Raw genomic sequence first — 26578 nt, forward strand, 5'->3', positions numbered from 1 at the left:
TGTGACAGGTGCGTATTGCGATTTGAAATTGGCAACAGTTTCCATTTCGTATCCGCAAATTGGCTAAAAGCATACCATGTGTTACCTTAAATATGTTTTTTTTTTTTTTTTGCGATTTCGCTTTTGGTTTCGCCCCATTTTGTCATGTAAAATAATATCGAATAACCCGAAAGAGAACCTAATCCAAATGTATGCGTTAATTTTGCCCTAAGAGTTGTCAAATTAGTTCAAGGGAAAAGGTCCCACTGGCTGACCCTCAATTACGCATTTCTTTGGAAAACTTCGTTAATTTGTTGTGTCGACTCAAACAATGACCTGGGGTTAATGGATCTGTGGAGTGGCCTAGGACATTGGTTCGTTATTAGTCCGCCACCCTGACCAGAGAAACCCAACAAAAAAGTGAGCAAACGCACACACGCAGTGAGGAGTCGGACTTTATCGATGCCATCAGCTAGCTATAGCTGGGTCTCCTCTCATTATGTAACCTCTCATAATTCTTTCATTAATGAAATTCCCACACGACGGTGCCACCACCATCATCTGCATTATGTAAATCTTCCATCAACAACACGGCTCAGCACGGAGTCGGTTTCATTTTTGGACCCAGCTCAGCTCAGCTCAGTTCGCCCTGCCCCCAGTCCACCACTTTTCTGCTCCTTTCATCCTTGTCAACTAATTTCAGGGTTGTGGTGCGGCCGACTGACTGCCTCTGCCTGTCATGTTTTTTAAGACTGTTTTAATTTTCATCCTTTTTCGAGTCAGCAGGAGGAGGAGGAGGAGAAGATTGTTGGAATGAGCAGAGCAAGAACCAAGTCAGGCACCACCACCATCGGCTTTTACTTTCCTTTCCTTTTGGCTTTAAAATGTTGGCCAAAAACCAAATAAGACGAAAAACTACCTGTTCACAAAACCCACACACACCGCAGAGGTAGCAAGAAGCATTAACAACAGCAGCTACAACATATCCCCCAAACGAACAACCGACAACCAACAACGTCAGCCGAAACTGAACTGAAATGTCGAGCCGGCAAACAACGCCCAGTGGGCACAGTGGTTCGGCGTTGAGTTCCTTAATTTAAAGGGTTAATTAAAATTTAATTGGCAACTAAATTAGGCTAAATTGCTGGAAATTAGGTGGAGGTTCCGTTGAAATAAATAGTTTTGTCAGTGCAAAGGAAAGAAGGAGTATAGTGATGGGAATTGGGAAATGGTGAGACAAATTTGTATTATATTTATTATAAATATTATTTATATTATTATTTAATATTTGAAATTTGGAGGCTCAAATTATGATATTTCATCATATTTTTATCCTAATTGCTTAGTATTTTTTCTAAATTTTTTATAACATTTATTTAACATTAATTCAACCAAATCAACCCTAATAATTTTTAAATCTTAAATAAGCTGAAATTTGAAATAAATTTGTTTAGTTCTTAGAATAGAACCTTTATTTTTTTGGGTAAAATACATTTTGTTTTATAATTTTTTTCTTAAATTTGTAAACATTTTTCTCCACTTCACAGCCACTGTGCAGTCACATTTGTCTTCTCGACTCCCATTCCCTCTTGTCTTATTTTTTGTTTTGTTGTATTTTCTGGCCTCTCCGGGGTTCTCCTGAGTTCGGTTCTTTTTTTTCAGCCTGGCTTGGTGGCTGCTTTTAAATACCCTTTACCTTGGCCATATTAATGCGGCTCCCACTGTTACTTGTGCATTGTTGTTGTTGTTGTTGTTGTTGTTGGTGTTGCTCGTGTTGCTGCTGCTGCTGTGCTTTTGGTGTTGCTGTTGTACTTCACATGTAGTTTGGTTGTCATTTGGCAGCGCCCGCTGTTTAGTGTCCAACATGAGGGCCGTTGGTGTCGGCAACGCTGCTCCCTGCAATTGGAGAATGCGAGAAAGGGAGAGAGGTGAAAGAGTCAGAAAGAGATGGGGGCAGAGAATGTGGAGCTCAGATGGAGTCGCCTGATGCTGTTGCTGCTGTTGCTGCTGCTGCTTCTTGGTCTGGGGTATTGGTATTTCGCCTGGTAGCCTCAGCGACAGTTGTTGAAATTAAATGCTCACATGTGGGTTTTGTTTTCCTGTCTGCCTTTGCTGTCCTGGCGCTGTGCTTAAAAAGTCCCAAGTCAACACAAAAAAAAAAGAGAAGAAGGGAAGAGAGAGAAGAAATACAGGTGAAATTGTAAAGGGTGAACCATAGAATAGTCAAAGAAGAAATCAAATTTTAAAAGGAAACAAAAATAGATTTAAAAGAAAACCTAAAATTTTCAAAGTTTTTAGTTTATCAAGAACCCAAGTTTATTCAGCATGCTTTAAGTAAGTTTCACTGTACCTGAGCACACATCACAGCCAAATAAAATGGATGGCAGTATGTAAGGTAACACAGGAGGCAAAAAGGATTGCAGTCAACAACAACAATGCTCAAGTCTAGGGCGAGTGCCAAAACATACAAGAGAGCAGCATACATACATATTTATACACATACACATACATATATATAAAGATATATATATATACAAAGGAACAACAGACAGATAAGGAACAAAAAAATAAAGGGAGATGCTTTCATTTCAGTTGCAATCTCCAATAAAGCTTAAAACATGGGCGAGGGAAGTTTTAAAATTTTAATGATTATTGATGGATGGAAAGTTGGTAAGCCAAAGGTAGACAGGAAAAAAAAAAGAGTTTTCGAAGGAGGAAGAACAAGGAGGTCTTGCCCATTTGGTAAATTATTGGGGCATTTATAAAAAATCATGACTTTGAAATAAGAGTTTTAATTATAAAGTTGTGACTTGTGAGAGGGGCTTAAAGTCGCTTTAAAAACGATGATATTATTTGCAGTTTTGTTTTAAGGATTTTAAGAGGTATCAATGGAGTTTATTTATATGATTTTTCCATTTAAATCAAGGGAAAAACGCAGTCACAAACTCTTTCAATCAATATGAAATCTTACAAGTTGGCTACAATTTGATTATAATTTTGTTTTATATTTTCCTCAAGTTTTCTTTCGAGTTTTTCCAAAACTCCAATAACTACTCTCCTTTCAAAGTTCGAACCCCCCTTTCTTGGGCAAATCAAAAGCAAGTCTTGTGTGTTATTGCTGCTGCTGCTGCTGCTGCTGCTGTTATTGCCAAGTCTTTACAATTCGGGGCCAGGCACTTCATTTGCTCCGCTCAAGTTCCGCAGATACAGATACAGATATAGATACAGATACTTCGGCATCGTTCGCTTGTCTTCTGGCTGCATTTATGGTTGCATTTACTTTTTAATTTCATTTGCTGTTGCTGCTGCTGCTGTTGCACTCCTTTTTCGAATTCAAGTGGAGTCAATTTCTTATGTCATGACAAGACACATACTTCAATACACACAACAACAACAACGGCATCAACGAGCTCAAGTCGGGATAAAAAATAAAATAAGAAATGCCAGACAGGGCAGTGTGTTCTGTTTTGTCTTTGGGATCCCGATCCCTTTTGGAAGATGTTGTCGCCATACGGAATGGGGACTTTATGGCTATATACCTTTAACATTTTCGGGGGCACTCCGCCGCCCCTGGGCTTAAATATCTTTACTTATTTTTGGACATACTTGATTGAAGTATTTATGAGATTTCAGGCATTTCTGTAATTTCCTTTTGAGCTTTAAGTTACGCTTTTCTTATGCCTCTGCGCCATGGGACTGCTGTCCCATCATCAAATGTTCGACAAAAGAGTTAAATGTTAAATGTAGGAGAGAAGAACATGGGACATGGGTCAGGGCAGCAGGAACACAGATATATATTTACATATGCATGGGGCTGGCTCCACCGCCGCCGTCCAGGTCCATGTTTGTCAGATGAAAAGATATGTCTTTACATGTTTTAATTTTCTTGGAAATTGTTGTTCAACTTGAGCCAAGAGCGAAGGCACAAAAACCGAAGAAACCGAAACCGAAACCGAAACCGAAACCGGGCAAAATACACACAGATACTTGAAGTCGGTCCAACTCTTCCACAGCATTTCTTTCTCCGAGTCTTTGGTTTATTTTTTGTTTTTAAGTGAAATGTTAAACCTTTTGACAGCGGTAGTTTTCTTATTTAATTTATTTTATTTGCGGTATTTACTCTCGTCTCGTTTCGGTTCTCCTCTATCTCTTGCCACAGCCTCCTGTTCCCCCCCCCCCTTTTCGTTGTTCACTTTTGGAATTCAATTTTGGCTTTTTGTTTAGAGCCAGTTCTCCACTGTCTTTCTCGGCGCATTTTAATGTCAAACAATTGACATGGTTAGGCTTAAAGTTCTCCGAGCGTGTCTCGTCTCAGTCTCAGTTTGGTTTTTGTGGCCAATAATTAAAGTTGACAACTCGGATATGCGGCTAAAGGGGGGGCAGAGCTAAGATATCTGTAGACACACACACACTCACTAATTTAGCCTTAAATTGTTGAATTTTTCTTCTTGGTTTCTGTGGTTTTGCGGAAGAACTACCCAAGGGCGAGGTGGTTTTTGAAATGCTTAAGGAATTAGAATTAGACAAAGATGGTTTAATCTTCTTCGAGTGTTGTCTGAAAACAAAGTTCTGCGAAATCTATTAAGTTAAACAGAATCATTTGAGATTAAATGTTTAATGCCAAAAAAGGTTGTTTAGGTATTAAACATTTTTTAAAGAATTTTTGGGAACTTCACACACGAAGTCATACAAAACTTTCGTCTGAAAATTGTTCACCATATTCCCTCAGCAATTAATCCGTATTATGTGCCGACTACTTATGAAACTCTAATCTAAACTATACACCAACTTATAACATTTTTCTCACTCGAATCATTTATCTTCCCCGTTGAGCTAAAGTTTTTAAGCTCTTTTTGTTTTTTAAACTTTTTGATTAGAGCAATTCCTCAAGTTTTCTCGGCGTTGCTGTAAGTCAAAACGCTTTGGGGACACCGCAGTTAAAAAATATAAAAAGAAGAAAAGTAGAAAATAATAATAAAGGAAAGAAATAAAACAGGAAAATTACAAACTTACTTTTGTCATTACACGAAGCTCTACTGTTTGTTAGGGAATTCCAATCGATGTGGTTTCTACTCATGCCTCTTCTGTTTTTTCTCTCAAAAGAACTTTCTTCTCGGCATCATTTCTCAAGCTCAAAATGACGAAACGCGCAGCTTGGATTATTAATTACAAATGCCCAGAGAGATGAGATGAGATGAGATGGTTTTTGGGATTTATTTAGGTGTGTTTGTGTGTGTGTGTGTGTGTGTATCTGTGCCGTCAGGCAACCGAATCGAAATCGAATACGAGTCCGAGAATCCCACCACCTCCTTCCCACAAAACTGTGCGACAATTTTGACTTTTATAAATATTTTGACTTGTTTTTGTAGCTGACAGATACCTCAGTCTCCTCTTTTCCATCTCCATCTCCATTCCCAATATCTTTTTGGTCTGTTTTTGATGCTGCCTTTGCTGCTGCTGATGCTGCTAATGCTGCCGGCGGCATATCTGTGACAAAACATCATTCAACGTGTGCAATGATTGATGATGCAACTCAAAGCAACTTGTACTCAATTTTCACTGCCCGCTGAGCCAGGAACGTGGGGTTTATACACACACACACACACACACACACTAGTACAGAAACTCACATAACTTGCTGGGCATGACAAAATGTCACAAATATTCTACAAGCAATTTGTTTAAATATCGCATAAAAAAAGGGAGGGGGAGAGGTCCATGGCAAGCCAAAGGTAAAATTGTGCTTAAGAGCTGGAATTATAGTTACCCTGTAAAAGGAAATTATTGGTAAAAAGATTGGGAATGATTAAAAGTTAAACAAATATGGAATTAGCAAGGAGTTTATAAGGTTTAAGAGTAAAAAATTATATAAAATATTATTATTTAAATATCCCATTAAAAGGTTTGCTTATGTCTTTTATTCCCTAAAAAGATTTCCGTTAATAAATTTCTTATAAAGTTAAAAGTTAAAAGTTAATAACACAAACTTATTTTATATAAGTTCATTAGTTATATACCTTACATATCCAGATAATCATAAATAAAAAGGTTAAATCAAATATGAGGCCTTTATAAAATCACATCCTTGCGTTATTCACTCGACCAACCAATAAACCCCATTGGCCGAGGGTATAATAAAACGAAAGGCGATTGCGTGATGTGGCCAAAAGACCAAGCGGGAAGTGCTTGCTGGGGGATTTCAGGGGATAGGCAGAAGAGGGCAGAAGAGGAGGATATCCCGCCTAAGTCTAAACTGGAAGCCCAAGTGATTGGGGAGCCACAGAAAGGCGCGCAGCCGTGCGGCAATTAATATGTGAGCAAGATGCAACCATTGCCATTACCATGTGCCTTCAACTTGAACACAAAATAGTTAACTAAAAGGCAAATGGTATGGCCAAGGGGGCAGGTGGAATAGTAGAGGGGCTATGAAGAAGGGGATCTGAAGTCCAGGTCGAAAGCTGGCAACGGCAACAGCTACATGATGTGCAATTACAAGGCGGGCTAGCAGCAGCAGCAGCAGCAGCAGTGCAACACTGCAACGGCAACGGCAACATTGCTGCTGGAGCACCAACAGCAACAAAGCAACATAAGTGCAGTGTCTGCCCTGCCCTGCCCCGCCCCCTTTTTGCAGGCCATGGAAGAGGAGCAAAAGCAGCAACAACAACAACAACTGCTGCAACAGCAAAAGCAACAGCAGCAGGCGAAGCAAAAAATATTGCATCTTCTCAAGCATTTAATCTTCTTTGCGCCTTTTTTAACCTTTTATTATTATGCCTTCAACGTGCAAACGTTTTGCTACGCTTTATATACCCCACCCCTCGATTCCCTCCTCCTCCGTCCTTTTCCGTCTTAACCCTTACCTTGCCATTCTGTCCCAACTCGCCTTCCGTTTCGGGGCGCACTTACTCACACGCCAACCCCGTAGATGGAGCATTATTCCCAGACCTCAGAGCCAGTCTCAAACTCAGTGCCAGTCCCAGATCGCAGCCAAGTGGAATTCCAGCTTCTGCTTTTGTTGTTAATAATTTCTTTTCACTCCTCCGGAGCTTGGCTTTTGCAATTAGAATGCGTGTTAAGTGCACAAAGATACAAAAGATACATTTCAAGGGAGCAACCGAGCTAGGGGATGCCTAAGATACACAGCGAAAAAAGTGACCAAAAAAAAAGGGGGCTCATTAGCTGGGAGGATGAATGTATCTTAAGAAGTAGAGATACAAATATAGAAAAGATTTTAATTTCTTTACCCTGTATCCTCCGTTCTAATACCCTTTCTATTCCCCTTTTCTCTGTAATAAATTCCAGCGATTTTGCATAGAATCACAATAGCGCGTTGGCCATAAATTTCAAGACAATCAAATTTAATTAATTTTTCCATGTGGGCCCGAAATCAAACTGCCTCCTTGACTAAACCAAATCTAACCTAACCCTTTATCATTGGCCAGTATAACAGTGTTCAACCCCTCTAATGGCCAGGTTCTTCTTAAGCCGCTGATTGGAATGTTTTTGTGTATTCAGCTCGGTCCAAAGCTGATTTTACGCTCTCATGCAATCCGCAGCGTAGAGTGTTTTCGAGTGGTTGGAAAAACTGTTGTCGATAGAGAGAGAGGGTTTTTCTATCCAGCTAGGACTGGGGGGGATTTTCAATTAGATACGTCCTTCGACTCGCTTGTTATTCCGATGATGGGATTGCTATTGTGACGGGTTTTTTCCCTTCTCTTTCTCACTCTCTCTGCCAGGGGTGGGTGGGTCAAAAACAAACTCGCGGTTTATTTCGGCAATTTGTCTAAGTGAAATTTGCATTAATCCCATGCAGATCTCCCTCCAGCTCTTTGCATATTTTTTCAATGCCAAAATATTGGGCAGCGAGGCCCAAGTGATTTGCTAGACAGCCAGATAACAAACAAAAACTTTAAGCCTCTTCGAAGATAGCTCAAAATACGTTTAGGGGTTGGAAATTAATTAATAAACCGGGTGATGAGGTAAAGAGGGGATTTATTTAAGGATTTTCAAAGGGGGTTTATAAAGAGATGTTAAAGATTAAAGCAACGTTAGTAAGAAACTTATAAAAACTTACTTTTTAAAGAGAAAAACTGCTACAAAATCAATACCCCAAATCACTTAAGACTTTCCCAGCCTCTTAGGCTTACAAATTCTTTCCCATAACCCAACAGCTTCATTAGCATACCTGTAGCTTTCACACCTACGCAACTCATTTATGAATCACCTAGCCAAGATCACTTAGCCAGCTACCGTGGCTGGAGCTGCAGAGCTCTTAAGAGCTAACCCACAAAGGAAAAGCCATCCACACACGCACTAAATATATCATGTTAAAAAAAAAAAAAAAAAGAGAAGAAAAGTAGCTTGACAAAAGCAAAACTGTATCTTATAAATACGATTATAGACTAAAAGTAGCCACAGCTCACGGAAGAAATACGGGAGGGCAGCCAGCAGAATGCCACGTTATAATTTCACGAAATATTTTCATGAAAAAAGCATCTACTGAAAAATGCATTAAGTGCAACTCTGACTTGCAACTGCAACGGCAATGGCATCAGCAACGTAGGAAGCCATACGACAGCCAGGAGGGGGATGGGTTAAGCGGTGGGTTAAGAGGGGAATCTCGGTCTCTGTGTATGCGATGTATGCTTAAAAACAAAACTGGCTTCAGCTTTATGGCAGCGCCAAACAAACAAACCAACTCACACACAAAGTTCTACTTCTCCGGCTGCTCTGTGTGTGTGTGTGTGTGTTTTTTTTTTTTTTGTGTTTTGCTTCTTTTTGCTGGCTAACAGTGTTGGCTAACATACATTAGACTGGTAAAGTCACTAAATTTTAATTGTAAATATTTTAAAAAGATTTTTTTAACAGAGAACAGTTCTTAATTTGGATATTTAATGAACATTTTTAACATATTTTCGTATAGAAAAGAGGGTTTATATTCAAAAAAGCTTAACCAAAGAAATCATAATTAAATCTTTCAGTTTATAGATTTTTTTTTAAAGTTTTTTCCCAATCATCTTTCATTAACGAATATTTAACTTTTAAATAAAACTCATCAGAAAACCTTTCCTAAAAAAACTCTTTTATAAATCAATAAAAATACTCATCTGGCCAAACTAACCAATTTTCACCTTTAAAAAATCACAGATTCACCTTCAAAAAAAAAGCCACTTTGGCAGCACTGTGTGGCATTGCCACTGCGACTGCGCCTTAATTCTGTCCACTCCTCCAAGCCACTAAATCTCTGATATATCCGAAAATGCAAGCCAGATTTGTGGAAAAGCAGTAGAAAAGAAAAAAAAAAAAAAAAGTAAATAAAATAAAGAGGAAAAGAAACATTCTGCATCTGGTAGATACATGCGCCCGAATGGTTCTGGCAAATATTAGAGCTATGTTCCTGGGGCTAAAGATTTAATGATTTGCACTTTTATGGAAATAATTTTTGTGCTTCTCTACGGAGAGCTTGCTGGCTTGCTGGATGGCTAGCCCCATAGCAGTGGCAGCATCAGGCAGCAGCATTCTGTGCATGGCAGCAATTAAAAATATTTAATTATCGTGCAAAAAGTTGTCCGAACATGCGCAACATTTCTCACATGTCCAGAAGATACGGTCAGCCAGAGAGAGAGATTAGAAATACGCTTGGTTGGTTGGTTTTTCTAGCTTGGATTTTCCAGAGGGAGAGGCGGTGTTAAGGTGTTAGCATTCTGCATTAGAATCTACCGAAAAGCGTTGTTTGAAAATTCGTCGACTGCCAGCGATTTCCTGTTGCCCAAATAAAAAAAAAAAACAAGTTAAGGCTTCTTCTTGGGTAACCATTTTGGCAGCTTTTGGAGGCGAGAACCCCAACACATTTCGATTTATTCACTTTGAAGATGAACCGCCGCCATACGTTTAAGCCGGACTTTTTGGTCAATTTAATTCGATATACATAGACTCTGAATATTAAGAACCCCATAATAAAGTCAACAATTTATTGATTAATTCGGTGGTATTCTACGCTGTCAGAGTGTGTGTGTTGTATTAGGAACCATTTTATGGCTCAGAAATGATTTAACTTAATAAACTGGGAACTATCAAAAGCGGAATTTATGAATGACTCGTTAAAATTATGAACCATTATGATGATTATATCTTATGGTCTAGACTGAGGATGTTCCTCCTTCTAATGGGTGATAAAAGATTGGAAGTACATTTTGGCAAATTGAAAAGTATTTAGAAAAGATTTTAGATAGCTTTTATGTTTTATAATAAAAGGAAATCAAGGAGCAGAAAGTCTAGAAACTAGAAATTTATGGTTTAAGTGCTTAATCATAAAAAAACGAAATCTAGATGGCGTTTCTAAGAAGTTTAAATTTTAAGTTTCTGAACCAGAAACTAAGGTTTATCAGATAGCTTCAAATATATATAGTTTTATAAATTTAAATTCAATTTACAAACCCCTTTTCCCAATGCTAATTAATTGCTATTCATTTCATAAGGAAAGACAGTGCAGTAAATGAAAATTCCGACTGCACCTGAGCTCTTTAACTAATGAGTCGGGATTCCTGTCATTCGATTCATTATCTTTAGCGCCCTCTTACTATTTCAAGATCCCCGACCATTTGCCATTAACCATTTTCCAAGCACAAACTATCGCAGCTGTGAAAGGCAATTTGTAATTGTGTCGTTCTGGCAATGAAAAAAAAGTAAAGAAAAAAAGGAAATAAAATGCGAAACAGATGCCTGGGTGGCTGTGGAAAAAGCATTGCTCTGTTTCAATTTAATTAGCCATTAAAATGTCTGCAATTGTGTGTGTGTTTGTGTGTGTTTATCTGTGAGTATGTGACGTCACATGCCAAACAACTACGTGACGGCTTGCATCCTTTTGCACTTCCATACTCTGGGGGATTCACACAACACCCGAGTGTTAGTCTATCTTGGGCATCTGGTTCAGGTCTCTTCTGGTTTGGTTTGGCTTTCCTTTGGTTCGGTTCAGTTTGGTCCTTATCCCCAAGCCAATATCTGCAGTTTACCTTACCTTTTCCACCTGACACTGGACTTGACTCCACTTCACTTCACTTTTATTTGTCTTCATCTGCTAACTGGCTCTGGAGTCTCTTTTCCCATTCATCTCTCACTCTCTCTCTCTGTGTTTGTGTTTGCCTTTGTTTGTGAATTTAACTAATTAAGTTTCCCATTTTCTCTTTCTCTATTTGCAGATGTAAGTGCTCGAACGGATTTTTACTCAACCTCAAGGCAAAAGTGATTCTGAGTGGAAATCAATTTAAAATTTATGCGATCTAAAGTCTATTTCCTTTGTGGATGTCAAGGTTTTGTTTATTTTCTATTTGAAATCAAATTCATTAGCCATTTTGGGAAATTAATTTATTATGCTGTAGGTTAAGTGCTGGCTTTTGGTCTTGACAATATTTAATTACAGGAATTTGATGTTTTAAAGTTAATTTGGGAAAATATTAGTGAAGCCATTAAAAAAAACAGAAATGATTAATATGCCTAAAACTATCTTTTTGTATGTTTAACGAACTGAAAGATAGAAGTTTTTCCCCCACTAAAAATTATCTGCAAAAGTATCTTAAGATTCTGAAATGCAATTAAGTTTCTCGCACTACCAATCAACATTCAACACACTCTCTCACACTTCGAGAGGGTAATAACTCAAAGATATTTTAACCCATTTACCATGAATGGCAATCGCTGGAGCTCGCATTTAATTGACTGATTGCTGTTGAAATTGCATGCATGTGTCATCTAAAAAAGAAATCCTTTTCATGTTCGCCGCGCTCTAAATCACAAACACATAAACCAAATTTAATTAAAATCCACTCAGAACGGCATCCGGATTATGTGTGCATGAGTCCCTCCTCTCTTCTCTATTATTTCCATTGATTTATTTTCCAACATTCAAGGGGTTTTTATTTTAACATTTTCATTAAGAAAAACTGCAACTGCAACTGAAACTGCACTTGCTGGGTGTTCCAGCCAGTTCCCAGTTCCCAGTTGCCAGTCGAATAAACATAATTCCCATGATTTATGGATTTGGCACAATGAATAAACACACTGGCAAAGTGCAGACTTTATACAAAATCGCAAATCGGTCCTGAACGTTGATATATTAGCCAGCAAAACAGCTATGTAGATATATATTACCTACATGTTTATTATTAGCCAAAGGCTCTTGCCTCTAGAGAAAATCCAAAAGAGGGAACCGGCGGGAACCCAGAGAGGGAACGGCCTGCAATCATAATAAATGTTCATTGAAACCTTTTAAAAATCGCGCTGCCACAGCCGCCGCGCCTCAATGAAGCACTACAACAATAAATTTTAGCCACGATGCCGGGCCACTCTATGGCTCTCTATACCACCGGCACATAAACATTAATAAACTTGTTGCAATCCAAAAGATAATTAGCCATGGCTAGAGCTGTAGCCACACCAACCGAACAACTTGCCACACACACATACACTCATAAACTTACAATACATATAAAAGCTAAAGACAAGAGCCAACAACAATTTGCTATTTAGTATAAAGTTTCATTAAAATCCCACTACGACTGAATGCACGGCCCCAGCCATGAAGTTGTGTATCTTAAAGATACAATGGCCAGTGAAGAGGGTCTTCGGATCGCATAAGATCGCATCGCCTGCCTGCTGTCGATCATAATTTAACATAAAAATGATTTGATTACTATAATTTCTTTTGTGTTTTGGTATCACCTGGTAAGCTCATTTACTACAACGGCAACGCCGCCTATTACTCACACCGGTCGTCCGCAGATACCCGGGTTGTTGTGGGTTCTCCTTTGGGTTCTTTTTTTTTTTTTTGAGTTTTTGGTCTCAGAATCGCACCATGGACCTCACCGCATGCAGCGTGTGTCGTTTTGTTGTTTAGAGCCAAGTAGAACCAGAAAAAAAGAAGAAAATTTATATAAAAAAAAAAAATAAAAACGAAGGCAGTGATGAATACAAGTCGGGTAGGAAAGGCAGAGAGGTCCGAAATGAAACTGCGGGAAGGCAGCACCCAGAGTGGCATCATCACACTGAGGAAAATCTACAAGTAGTATTAAAGACTACAAATTAAGGCCAACCTCTAATGAAGGTTCTAAACTTTTGGTCTCAGAATAGTTAAAGTAAATCTAAAGGCTGGAAAACGTAATTATTAAAGTACACCAATTTTTAGATAGAAATTTCAACAATAATAAACAATTTTAAAACCCATTTTTCCCTCACTGTGCATCACGAAAAACTTGCCGGCCAGCGAGGAGGAGTCAAAGTCAAACTGACAAACCCGTTCCGGTGTCTTCCAAAGAGCCTTCTTGCCCTTGCCCTGCCTTCTACCTTCTGCTTCGACTGCCTTATGCCTGGAGTCCCCAAGACCAAGTCAAAGAGTCTCAGTGCCAGTTTTAAGACGAAAAAGAAGTCCAAGTCGAAGACTTGCAGGCAATAATAGCATCGACTTAAGAGCCACGAAGAAGTATACTTCATCGGGTGCTGGGTACAAATATCTTGTTTCATGTGTGCGCTGGACGTTAATAGCAGGCCGTACCATTGTCCAAAAGCCAGTCTGCTCCGCTCCTGTCTTATACTTTGTTTTTTGTTACCTGCCTACCCCTGCTACCTCTTCTTATACCGCTCTGCCCGCCCTATTGTGTACCGCCTTGCATCTTCGCTGAGCGCCGCTTCTTGGCAGCCTTCGCTGCATTTCATCATTCATGCACATTATTTTGGCCATTGCTGGGATTTTAGTGATCAACAGATAGAAATTGGTGACTGTAGATACGCTTTTTGGGTTTGGGGATTAGACCTTGATCTTGATTTTTACAGCTATATATTATTCAAATCCACTGAAATGGTAACTGAAAGAAGCTTCCTAAAGAACAACTTTCTATCACAGAAATTATTATCATAAAAATTGATTTGATTTGCAATCTTTAAGTTATTTAGTTCTGAGATTAGCCTATAACACATCGTATAACCTAAAATATACAATCTTTTGATAAATTTCCTTTGATAGGGTACAAAATATTCGATCTAAAAAACTTCATACTTCTTACTTTTCCTGCTGCACTTCAGCGTTTTGTGGGCTGCCCCGTACATCGTGTCCTGGTCCCGCTTGCGTATCGCATTGGCCAGGCAAGGCTTAGAAGTGGAGATTGAGTTACATTGCTGGGGATTATTATCAACTGTATTATCTGCCCTTTCTTCTCCTGTGTTTTTTTTACCCCCTCTTCCCCTTCTCTCCTTTTTAGCCACGGCGGCAACTGGCTCTTTTGGCCAGAAAAAAAGCCAAATAAAAATTCGTTACGCCGCTGCTGCAGCGTTTACTCAACCGAGGAGCGAGATTCGTGGGTTTTGGTTTCGGGTTTTTCTGTTTTTAGGGTTTTGTGCTTTTTTAATGATACCCTCTCAAGTATTTTCCCTTCGTCTTCCGCACTCTTGCTGTGTTTTGTTGTGCTTTGTGTGTGTACCAATGTGTGTGCCTGATGCGGTTCAAGTGCCTTTTGGTGCTGTCGTAATTTGTTGCTTTTTGTTATTTTTTTTCGGGAGGCTACAACCGCCGGACATGCATGTTTCATAAGTTTTTGGGGCAACAACAACAATTGTGTGTAAAATTATGAGCTGTCATACATATTTGCCATTTGGCATGGTTCCAGGGCATTCAACATCAGCAGAAGCGGCAGCTAGAGACTGAAAATCAGAGTCCGCTGGCCTTTTGTTTCATTTTGTTTTTGGCCATAAAACAAACTGGAGTAGGTGTTGTCGTTAAGTTTTGATGTGCCACATTAAACTAGACTCCCCATGGCAGATTGAGTATGACTTTGAGCCACCGGCCACCCCATTGTGCAGTTTATGATTGCAGATGAATGAAGATACTTAAAGAGAAAAAAGCGAGGAAGCCCACTGTGTCCTAATGGGAAATCAGATTTAGTCTATTGGCATAAAAACTCTACTATACTGGGCTATATACTAAGCTAGCTAGCCGTCTTGGAAGTCGGTCTTGATTTTTATTGATTTTTGTTTTCGCATAAAATTGAGAGACGACACTTTCACACAGAGGAAATACCTCTGGATATTGCCATGGCCATGGATAGATCTTATTTGGGATTGGAATTGAGTAAAAGTGAATGTCGTTTGGGGAGTTGAACTTTGAGGAAATTAAATCAGTTCGTGATGGCATTTTTTATGTGTTTGTGGGGGGAAGTTTATGAACATAACTGTCAAGCTGATATACCATAAAAATTAAAGCAATTTATTTGAATAAAAGTAAATGTCTGGGTTAGCCCATAAAAGTTGGCTAATTGAATTAGTTTTTGTATGTTGAAAGAGAAAAATGTTGACTAGGCATTCATGAAAAGTTTCCAATACATTCCTTGAACCAGATTTATGTTTTCTTTATCTAAAATTTAACTTCCAGTTTATATATAAGCTTCTGTTATTAAAGAAGAAACTAACTTCCAGCGACTTAAAACTTGTCAAACTTATTTGTTCTTTGTCTTGGTAAAACTTCTTCTTTTTTATTACTTTCCTTTAAGAATAGGCCACTATTTTGAACCACAGTCCACCCCTAACTGGGTCACATTACAGTTGGCAAATGGCTGCGGTAAAGTTTTAAGTCATATTTAAAGAATACGGCAATAGATTCGGGCCCCAAGTGTTCCGATGGCAACCGCGAAGACATATAACACACGACGAGGGTCAATGTGGATATAACCACAGAGAAAGCTCTCGAAGCACAAGTATTGCAACACACTCTAATGTTGGTGGTGGTGGTGGTGGTGCTGCTGCTGTGGCTCGAGATGGAAGCCAAAGCGGCAAATGTTCCAGGAAACTATAAAAGACAATAGCGGCAATATGCCAGCTCTGGTTTTTGTGGTTTTTTATGCTCGCTCGGACTCTAGGAAGAAGAAGCCTTTCGGGGCTCTTGGCGTGGGCCTAAGTCAACAACAAAGAAGCGAAGCCTCAATGCCCAGAACGGCTCCTTTTGTTATATATATATATATGTATGCCTTTACCTATATCTATATCTATATGTTTATGTATAGGTATAAGGTATAGGAAAACCCTCTGAAGAGCTTGGGTTTGTGGGGCGGAGGAATGGTGCTTGGTAGCCAAGTTTGTGTGTGCTCACGCATTAATATAGTTCCAAGCCAAAGTACACAGAGGAAGGGGGTGCACTGGGAGAAATTTCTTTAAGGAACTATAGAGCTGAGGTAGCTGATTATGGGATTAATAAGCTTTTGAGTGGAAGAAAGGTATTTTAGAGGTATCTTAGAGGTATCTCAGAAATTAACAAACAAAGTAAAATATCTTGAATCCTGTACAAACTATCTTTATTCTAACTTTTTGATTACATTAACTTAAAAGAAAGTGCTGCCTTTTCCCTTCATCAGCTTACAACCTTTTCAAAAGCTTTCAGAAATACGAAATAAGTGTCATCTTCCAGATTTTTCTTTGGTTTTCTGCAAATTTCCAAATTCCAAAAATATTTTCTCTCCCTGCACCTAGAGATATAGATGTGTGTGAAACTAGTTTATGACAGGGCCGAGCTATGGGGTATGGGGTGGCAAATAATGTTGTTTATGTGTAGGACCAAACCGTAAATATGACGCACCATGGGGAGAAGGGGTAACCTGTAACCTGGGCCAGCTGAAACTTGGCTGCCAAGTGGAGTGGTCAAGTGTAAAGTACGCAACTGCTCCTATTCCCAGTCCCATACCCATACCCATACCCATTCCCATTCCCATTCCCATAGTTGTGGCCAGTGCCATTTCCATTGTGGTGTCGTCTGCAGAAGAATCGCAAGACGTTGGCTGCTGGTCAAGTGTTGCAGTTGCTTCCTGCCTTTCGGCCTGACACTCACCTGGCTTTGGTCTACACAGTTCTGCTTCAGATTCAGCTTCATCTTTGGGTTTCTGCTTGTGGCAGCATTCAATGGCCAATTCTCTACGCAGGCAGGCATCCTTGTTCTTGTACTTGTAGCCAGTATTTATATTTTCTTGGCATTGGCCTCTTCCCATGACACCGGTTAGCCGCATCTACAGCTGCTCTGCGCTTATTTGGTTACTTTATGCCATTTACCTGTATTCCTTCTCATTCTTCTCCTCCTTCGACTCCTACTTCCTCTCTGGCGCGCTCTGATAATAAAGATGACAAAATATCTAGAGAAAATCATAAACTTTGTGTGTATGTTTGGAAAAATAATATCTTGCAGATATAAAGTACCATTTATGTCGTGCTTATATCTTATTTCGCCAAAGTCGTGCCATCGCAAGAGTCGCGAGTCCCGCCGAATCGCTTTTCAAGAGTTCAGTTTGTCCATGGTGAGTCCCAGAGTCCCGAGGTTCTTCATGCGGCATTTTGGTTTAGTTTGGTTTTGGTTTTGGTTGGGCCTTTGGAAGAAGAACTGCTGCTGCGTTGGGAGATTGCTTTGTAGGCAGCGAACGGTTGTGTGGGCCACAGTGGTTGAAAATGGAAATTCTCCTTGATTAAGTTTGGAATTTTCTTATTGAAACTCCATAAAAGGGCTTTAAAAATCACATTACTTTTATATTTTATGTATCCTAAATATCATTTCCCACTTTCTTATGACTTCCAAACCCACTGTGCCTGGTCTTGGCTAGGAGTTCTGCAGCAGTTCTTCACATGACGGCGACAGGCAATTGGCCAATGCAGCGCCAGCGACGCCAAAGCCACGGCCACGTTGTCATCTTGGTCAAGGAGAGTAGGAGACTAGGAGACCAGGAAAAGAGAAGGAGATGCGGATGGCAGTTGGATCTATTGGCAATCTTTGTGCTTGGCCAAGTATCTGCTCTTTTCTCCTTTTCTGTCCAGCTCAGTTCGGTTATATTCCGTTCTGGCCTGGTCCCTGGTCTGGCATGGCCGACTTGTATATATGCTTTCATTACGAGCTTAGTTCACGTCACAATCAGTTGTTGGCATCGTTTATGCCGCATTGCCGCACAAAGACAGGGACAAATTACAGCTAAGGGTGAAAATATAGGAATCTGTGATATAAAAATAATAAAAATAAAATCAGTTTTAATATGGTTTCATCTTAAATAAACTATTTTTAATAGTAATTATCAAAAAATGATAAAAAATTAATTAAAATTCTATTAAATATTTGCTCCTATTTCGCTGACCTCTGCTGTACACATAGTAACTAGTTGGCTGCTGTGGCAGCTTCTTCAGCAAAATGTCTTTCAACTTATCGCACTAACACACACATAAACCATATATACTCATACATATATATCCTGTGGTCCATGTCCATGTGAGGAGGCTCGCTGGCAATTTGCATGCAACCCAGTAGAGGAGCCACCCCGCCCCCCCGCCACCCACTTTCCCACTGTACGTGCATGTAATTTATGCGTTTAGATAACACTTTGCTAATTTTGAATGGCATAAATTTTTTTCTCTTTCGTTTTTTTTCTCTCTCCTTACATTAGAAGAAGAAGACGGAGTAGCCCGGTCCTTGGGATCGTGCCTGTAATTGTGTGTGCGTGTCTGTTACTTATTTTTTTTTTCCTGATATTTTTTTGTTGTTGTTTTATTTTTTGCATGCCGCACTTATGATGATGTATTGATTGTTCGAGGTGTCAGATTTTTGTTGTTGCAACCAACACTTTTGCCTGGGCCTTTTCTTCGGTTGGCGTAATTAAAGGAAATATTTGAGATATGCCAAGATAATAGTGCCGGAATGTTGTTGGATTAATTAATTGAAAATGAGTTGTGGCTGGCAAGGAGGTAGAGGTAGAAGGCAAGAGGTAAGGGAGAGAAAGAGTCTGGCTTTATTTTGAGACTGTTGCTGTTGCCGCTTCTGCTGCTGCGTCTGCGTTGGCCATGTCGCCCGTTTGCTTATCAGTGGCAGCATTGACTTTTTATGGTCATGAGCAGGAGAAGACCGACCGACTGGACCCGCGGACTCTTCTGTGATTAATAAGGATTTTCAAGTCGTTAGCCGTCTTTGCCAGCCGTTCATCGCGTTTTTTATAGCCACGAAGAGCAGGCGAAAGACGTGGAATCGGTATCTAGAGAGAGAGAGAAGGAGAGAGAGAGAGAGAGAGACGAGGCAGGCATATTACCGATTTCAACAATGTCGCTCAAGTGGCTTAACTTAAGTTTTTGGCTTTGACCAAGGCGGCCCCTCTCCCCTCTCGCTCTTCTGATTCAAAGAAAAAGAAGAAAAACTTAAAAAAAAGTTGGGAAAAAAGAAAAACCAGCAGTTGATGCTTGAATAATGATGTGATAACCGTAGGCATAAACTGGCCCACGGACCCCAGGATGATCCATCCCAGTGTGTCCACAACTTTGGCCAGATACAATTACGGGCTAAAACATTCCTAGCCAACTGTAGAGAGAGTTTAGCTATTTTTTAGCCAAGGCTTGGGAAGATTCTTATATTAAAAAAAGTAGCTAAGAAGTTAAGAAAGTCTTTCTTAGAGTTTAATTAGAAAAAATGTCATGAAAATCTTATTTAAAAATCAGATTTCTGTTAGCTTACTTTTATGATAGTCAAAAATGAATAAGTTAAGATATTCCTAGAAGAAATCATAGTTATTTTGGCTATTTATTAAATCATTAAAGATATCCCCTGCTACTTAGCAACACTGAATACCACCCAACCCCTAGCCTGAAGCAATCGCGTCACAGCTGCATTCGCTGGTAAAAAGTTGCTGCTTAAAGTTTTCAAATTATTCTAAGTAGGGCAGAGCAGAGAGGAGGATTATGCCTGGGAAATGGTTCTTTCTTGGCTGGCGCCTTGGATTAGGCCCGAATTAAATTGGAATTAAATTTGCCGCCCAAAGCGCGACAGAGTGAACTGAAACGAATTAAGCATTTGCCATTGCATTTGCCTTAACAAATTGAATGGGTGAATCAAACCAGAGTTCTGTTGCTCGGCAGAGGGTGAAATTATCCGACATTTACTCGGGAATGAATATATTAATTTATTCATAAATGAAATTTGAAATCATAAATAAATGTGAGAACCACTCGCTGTATAGATGCTGTTTAGGAACACCAAGAAATTTGCATAATCAATTTAGTATTTATTTTCTTTGCTCAAAATCAAATTTAACTTTAATTTATGCAAAATATTTCTAAAAAAAAAAACAAATTGGCATAAAAACCGCGTCTAATAAGTTTGCCAGGCCAAGTTTTGCCTGTAATTTTGTTAGAAAAACGCATTTACCATCAATTATTTAGCCTAATTTAATTTGCTTTCAAAATTAAAGTGGCTCATGTGTAAATATTGTAAACATTCGTGTAAATAATAAACAAAAAAATAAGTTTAAAAATTAACTTGCTGATGAAAAATTCCACGAAAATTAAATTAATTTTCGTTTATTTCATGTGTTTACCTTTTTCATTTGTAATTAAGTTTTGTGTCGCTTGAAAAATGCATTTATTTCTGGTTTTTTAAAGCTAATAAAATAGTCGAGAACTTTCCCCCACGAGTTTTGACAGACTAATGGAATGTGTGGACTCTCGGCTGTCACTTTTGACAGCGGGGCTACCTACCAAAAGTTTCCAAAAACCTAGTGCTAATTAAAAAAACCAATAGTAATAGAATAAAAAATAGGGAAAGGGAAAAAACGGAAAGAGAGGAAGGAAAGTTGAACAAACATAGGCATAATCAAAAGTGCACGGCAAAGTTTTGTGGCTGGCTGGGTTATGGTTCTGGATTTCATTTCTGTCCCACTGAGTGAGTCTCCACCAGTGGATGGTTGCTGGTTGCCATTGCCGTTGCTGATGCATTCACTAATCATATATGCAAGTGTTGTGGAATTAGAGGCAGTAAAACTCAATCAAATTTCATAGCATTATATGCGAACCTTAGATGTTAACCGACAGCCCAAAGGGGCATAGACATACGTCTATATATATATAAACAGTTACGTTAGTCTTAATTACATATCAAATATATCGCCTTGCTGATTGATCTCAAGCCAAGCAGAAGCCATAGAAGTCTCTGCTAGTCTCTCTAGTTCCCCTCCTGGGTTGGGCAGCCATAAAATCAACATAAATCTGAGTTATAAAAAGTCATGTTCGGCTGCACTTAATTAGCGGCCGACCTCTACGGAATGAGTGTCATGCCCATATGTCCTCTCTATTATGATCCCATCTCGTTCTCCATAAATACGAGGAGATCGCTGAAAGAGGAGGAGCCTTCTTCCTCTATGATGCAGGCTATAATTTGCTGCTGCGTGTGCCACGACGAGTGTTGAGACCAAAATGTCAACAATATACCAGAACTCCTCACTCCCCTTTATATATATCTTTCTATATTGGGAGCATATTTTCCCCAGTTCCCACTGTCCCCCTGTGTGTGCTCCAAAATTAAATGGTGTGAACGAAATTTTATGCCGAATCATGCGTGGAAAATGATGAAGATGCCGCCGCCGCCGCGGCCAGGGAAACCTCATCGAGTTTCCACGTACCACGCTCGCTTGAAATATATTTGCCTGCCTCATTTCATTTGTTTATGTTTTTCTAAAGAGATTTACAGTCGGAGAAAAGTATGATAATAAATTCTGGGAAATTGAAGCATTAATTGTGGGGCATTCAACGTGTTAGAAAGTTTTCTTTTGTGACTGGGAAAGGTCTTAGAAAATAATTAAAAGTAACTTATCGATCGTTTTTCTAACTATTTAAGTAATTTCCTGTTTAAGGATTAACTTAGCCATAAATAAGGAATTTCTTAGCTGCAAGCATTCAGCATTCCTAAAGCCATTCATTTTTCCCGAGTGAAGTGCTGGCACTTGCCATGTGTGAGGCCTCGTTAGAGGAGAGCCCAGTTGTCTTGATGAAGATGCACACACTTGGCCATGATAACTGGGCCCCGAAATTAAGTTGAAAACAATTTAAATTTGTTAGAAGCCGCCGGCAACGAAACGAGGCGAGGCAAGGCCCGTGGTCTGTAGTCACCATGCCAAAAATGGGTAAAAACACTCTCAACTCCCCAGCACCCAGCACCCAGCACTCAGTACCGACATCAAATGAGAAGGATGCGGCGACGGCGGCAGTCCAGAGAGATGTTGACGTCAAACGACAGCCACGAGACACTTCACATCTACTCGTATGTACTTGTTTCTTTATTTTTTCTCTTTTTGGGTCGCACTTTTATGAGTAATTTCATGTTGTGCGAACCGTTTTGATGGAGTTGCAATGTCCTCTCCCAGAGGAATGGGATTTTCTTTTTCTTGTTTTTTGTTTTTTTTTTTGGGTTGAAATTCAGTTTCTGTTGAAGTTGCTTTTCGGAATTTTTATGGGCTAGTAGAGTTGGTCTTCAGTGTAGGTACACATTTAGTGCTGAGAGAAGGTGTTGATTGTGAAGGAGTCGCCGGTGAAGGAAATAAAACAAGTCTTAAGTTTATGACTCCGTTTATGTTTTACAAATAACTATTTACAGTTTGCCAATGGAACTTTAATTACTCAGCAGTAAGCGATTGGCATAAAGGTCTATATGAAAATGTGGTAAAGTAACAGGAGTTAGCAGGATTAAGTTGACTAAATGTACGTTGAAATTTTCATTAAAAAATCCATTTCTGTGTATTATAATTTCTGCTTTAATGGCAAAACTAAAACCATATGCTGAAAGATCTCCATTTCAAAGTCCCTTCAATCAAGTTGAGCCGTCAAAAGGGCCAAACAGATCGGAGAAATCTCTTCAATCCAGAAAATATCCCTCATCAAAACTTCACTTTTCGGATCGTTGCGACTTCATTTCAAGCGAAACATCTTTGCTTCTCAGATTTCTCGTCTGTTTTGGCAGCCTTCCTCCCTCTATTCCCACTCTAGAATATCCTCTTCACCCCACATTTACCGGATCCCCCTTGAAAAACACTCTCGAGTACTCGAGAGTCCACCCAACTTGGACGACAATTAAGTGATTCATTAAAAATGACAGAGCATGAATTGAATTGAGAGTCGGAGTTAGAGTTCGAGTTGAGTTTGTCTGTTCTGGTTTTGGGCTTGGTCTTGAAGTTTGAATAGAGAACTCGGGGATAGTGGACTCTGGCTATATGTATAGGAGGAAATGTCAGTGCGTGCCAGAAGATAAAGGAATAAAAGAAAGTTGTTGATGTTGCCGCCGCCGCCGCCGCTGCTGCTGCCCGACTACCGTTCACAAATTCGGCCCGGACCCGTACGTGCACAAGTATTTTGAAAAACTCATTTAAATCCGATGGACAGAGGACGGATTTCGAGGGTGGGAATAGGAATGGGAACGGGGAACAGGGAACTGAGAGCTGAGAACTAGTGAAAATCAAATGCAAACGACGAAGGCTGACGCTGACATTTGATGCCAAATTTTCAAGTGGAGCGACGACCGAACAGCGGCAGCAATGTGGCAGCCAAAACACTTGAGGAATTGCCGCCGCTGTCGTTTAAAAGATGATGGCATGAGATATGCTCGCACTCGACGAGCGTGCGAATGTATGTTGCCTCAAAGAGCAGTTAGAAAAAAGTCATAGCAAGTTCTAGAAATGATAAAGAAACGGATGGATGATGGTCAGAGACTGGTGGGAAGTTCCTGATACGCCCATAAACTTAAAACTCTGTCACTTTTTAGCACTACGATTTAAGATCATATCCTTAAAAATATCTTAAAATGGAAAGGAAATGTTTAAACTATGATTTTGATGCAAAATGAAACTTCACCTTTCCAAACCAACTTTTCTCTCTGTGCCAAAGTCGCCCCAGTAGCAGATTCCAGCCTCCGCCGACTGGACCAGTCGTAAATATGAAGCACAAACAAAGCCTCCCCAGTCCAGACAGAAATCAGTGGAGTTGGAAAAGGAGGCATTAGGAGTAGGAGGCAGCAGCAGTCCGATTCCGAGGCCGTCGCATTAGTATACGGAAGCTCGAAAACGAAAAAAATTACAATCTCAACCGTTTGGCAGACAGACGATGACAGAAGAAGCCATAGCCGTGATGCAAGGATGGTTTGCTGGCTAAACGGTGGAGCGGGGGAAATGTGGCAAAAGGGGCTGGAGATTCCGTCGGCAGATAGCTATAGTCACAGGTCCAAGCAGGCCATAAACTGGCGACTATGAAGATATATTAGGCAAATAGATGGATGGATGACTATAGTACGCCATCTCCATCTCTCTTTTCTTCTATTTTCTCCCTGTTTTTTGCTGTTTTTGTTGTTGTTGCTGGTCGCCAGCCGAAGAGAAACAATTTTCGACAACGTTTTGGCAAATGCAAATGGAGTTTGACAGGCCGCCGCCGCCGCCGCCAACGTTCCGCCATCAAATAATAATAAAAGACTCACGGAAAATGATGGCCTTAGAAAAGTGGAAGAGCTCATCGATTAGATGGATACTCTTTAATGGCAAGGCAGCTCTAAATGCTTTAAAGGTTACATATTGTTCTAAATAAATAAAAGAAAAACTCTGTTTTTTAGGAGAAAATAGTTTTACCTTAAACAGTTTTCTGATTTTTCCAAGTTTCCTGATCATTTCCCTTTACCCAATCCCCAGACAGAGTAAACAAAAAGGTTATCAGCCATATTGCGGTTTATGATGAGTATGATGAACATTAGAAAAGAAGTTTTTCTTTTAGCTACCTGATGGATACACACACACACATACACACTATCACACACTGCGTCTCAAATTACATGACCATGAAGAGTTGGGGAACAGAAATTTATTACAAAAGATAGACAAAAGATGCGAAATATTTGCCCCTGACTGGCTGACTGACTACGACGATGACGATGGGAATGCTGGCAACTGCTGCTGCTGCTGCTAGAAACTCGCATAGTGCTGCACAAAAGTTAACGCACGCTGAATGTGAAAGAAAAAAGAAAAACAAAACGAAAAAAATACAAATATGTCTGCTCGTCCAGCCAGCCGCATAAATACTCTCCGGGGAGTTGTTAGTTTCGTGGGGTTCTCTCGTGTGGATTGAACGAAATATGCGAAGCCTCCAAGTCGGGCTTTTTCTCTATATAGGAATGGTGTGGGGCTATAGTTTTAGCCATAAACCCACCATTTCTCCCAGGGCAGGTCCTGGCGGCAGTACACTTTGGAAAATAATATTTTAGTCAAGGCAATATAGAAGTACCTAATAAATTGGATAATGAATTTGGATTTTAAAAACTAAAAATAAGACAAACTTCGAAATTCTTAATGATCTACAGTTTTAAAGCCACTGTGAGTTTATAAATCCAAGACCCAAACCAAAAGGGTTCAATGAAGGCCTTCATTGTTAAGATATAAGAAGACATTCTACCCAAAAAGATTTATTCCTTCAATCAGTATAAATCAGGATCCTTTTTTTTTGATGGGAAACTTAAAAATTATTCTCCATATATATTTCAGGGCCCTTGGGGGCGGCGATGGCGAGTGCCACCCAAGTTGCCTGTTTATGAATTACTTCAGCCGTGCAGCGCCTGTACATATGTACTATGTACAACATGCAGCAACATGTATTTATGTATGAGTATAAAATGGAAAGCATAAACAACGAATGAAAGCCCTGTAGCTTGCAACAAAGGGCATCTCGCTGAAATATGCTGCAAAACTGCGAATTGCAAACTGCAAACTGCAAAACGAAACCAAACCAAACGAAACGCACTCTGTGTGTGTGCGAGTGTGTGTGTGTGCAACAATTTATGACCAACATTCAACAGCGGCGAAAGCGAAGAAGAAAAAAAAACACAAACTGAATTGTTTGCGGCAGCATAAAAAGTAGCCAAACAGATGGGCGACGGAGGCGGGGCAACTGGCAACTGGCAACTTGGTTGCTGCATTTCTTTGCATAAATTGCAACATTTTGTGGCAACGAGCTTGAAGTCGCTGCTGCCGCTGCTTAGGCAATTTGTCATTGCAACTAACAGTTCCGTATAAAGATATCCAGATACGAATGTAAATCAGGCCAGTGTTAGAGCAATAAGCAGGTTAAAGAGCCAGCTTAGACTTTGATTGGCCAAAAATAAGTTTTAAGCTTAGAGACGACAGTAAGGTATGGAGGCAAACCTCGGGGCAATTCAAAAGTCCAGATTTATGTTGGGAGTTAAGAAGGTAACAGAGGCCAGCTTAAGCATAGTTTTCGTTCAGTGCAAGATTTACAAGTTCTGAAGAATCACTCAAGAAGTGCGAAAGTATTTCCACACGCCCCGGCAATTGAGTAGAACGAGTTGAGGCGTAAATATGCTGCTGCCACACTGAGATTACCCCATAGCCCCCGAAATGCATTTACGCCAACTCAACTGATGCAAATCTAATTCTCGAATGTCTCTCGCACAACCAAACACACACTCAGACACATTGAGAGAGAGAGAGAAGGGCGCAGTGGAAAATATAAACCTCTCAAGTGCAAAAACCATTCAAAAACTAAGCTAAATTTATTTAAGGAACAGCCAGGCAAAAACGACTGCTGCTGCTGCAACCGGAATATTTTTTCCACTTGGTTTTCCTTTTTTTCAGTTCGGTGTGTAGAATGCAGAAGCTCCTGCACATTTCACTTAACAGAAATAAAAACTGAAAAGAAAAGCCAACGCAAATGCGAGCAAAGCCCAAACTGAACTGAACTGAACTCTATGGTGATAAAGAAAAGAGAGGGAAAAGTCTAAGCAAGTTAGTTT

General features: G+C 39.8%; 2 protein-coding genes across 5 annotated transcripts in view; one reads left to right on the forward strand and one right to left on the reverse strand.

The window, feature by feature from the left end:
* Window positions 1–26578, forward strand: part of LOC108115454 — a 75725-nt gene that overhangs the window by 21461 nt on the left and 27686 nt on the right. The window lies entirely within an intron of this gene.
* Window positions 1468–5935, reverse strand: LOC121530054 (ubiquitin carboxyl-terminal hydrolase UCH54-like). Of its 2 annotated transcripts, none has more exons than XM_041818409.1 (2): window positions 4993–5922; window positions 1468–1875 (listed from the first exon to the last, which is right to left on the reverse strand). In XM_041818409.1, exons 1-2 carry the CDS (start codon window positions 4999–5001, stop codon window positions 1672–1674), a joined length of 213 nt encoding a protein of 70 aa, XP_041674343.1. In that variant the 5' UTR covers window positions 5002–5922; the 3' UTR covers window positions 1468–1671. The 2 variants fall into 2 exon arrangements, 1 of the variants encoding a protein (XP_041674343.1); XR_005993749.1 differs by lacking the exon at window positions 1468–1875 and adding an exon at window positions 3729–4899 and having other exon boundaries at window positions 4993–5935.

Source organism: Drosophila eugracilis, unplaced genomic scaffold (genome assembly GCF_018153835.1).
Source record: "Drosophila eugracilis isolate 14026-0451.02 unplaced genomic scaffold, ASM1815383v1 contig_1197, whole genome shotgun sequence".
Classification (NCBI taxonomy): domain Eukaryota; kingdom Metazoa; phylum Arthropoda; class Insecta; order Diptera; family Drosophilidae; genus Drosophila; species Drosophila eugracilis.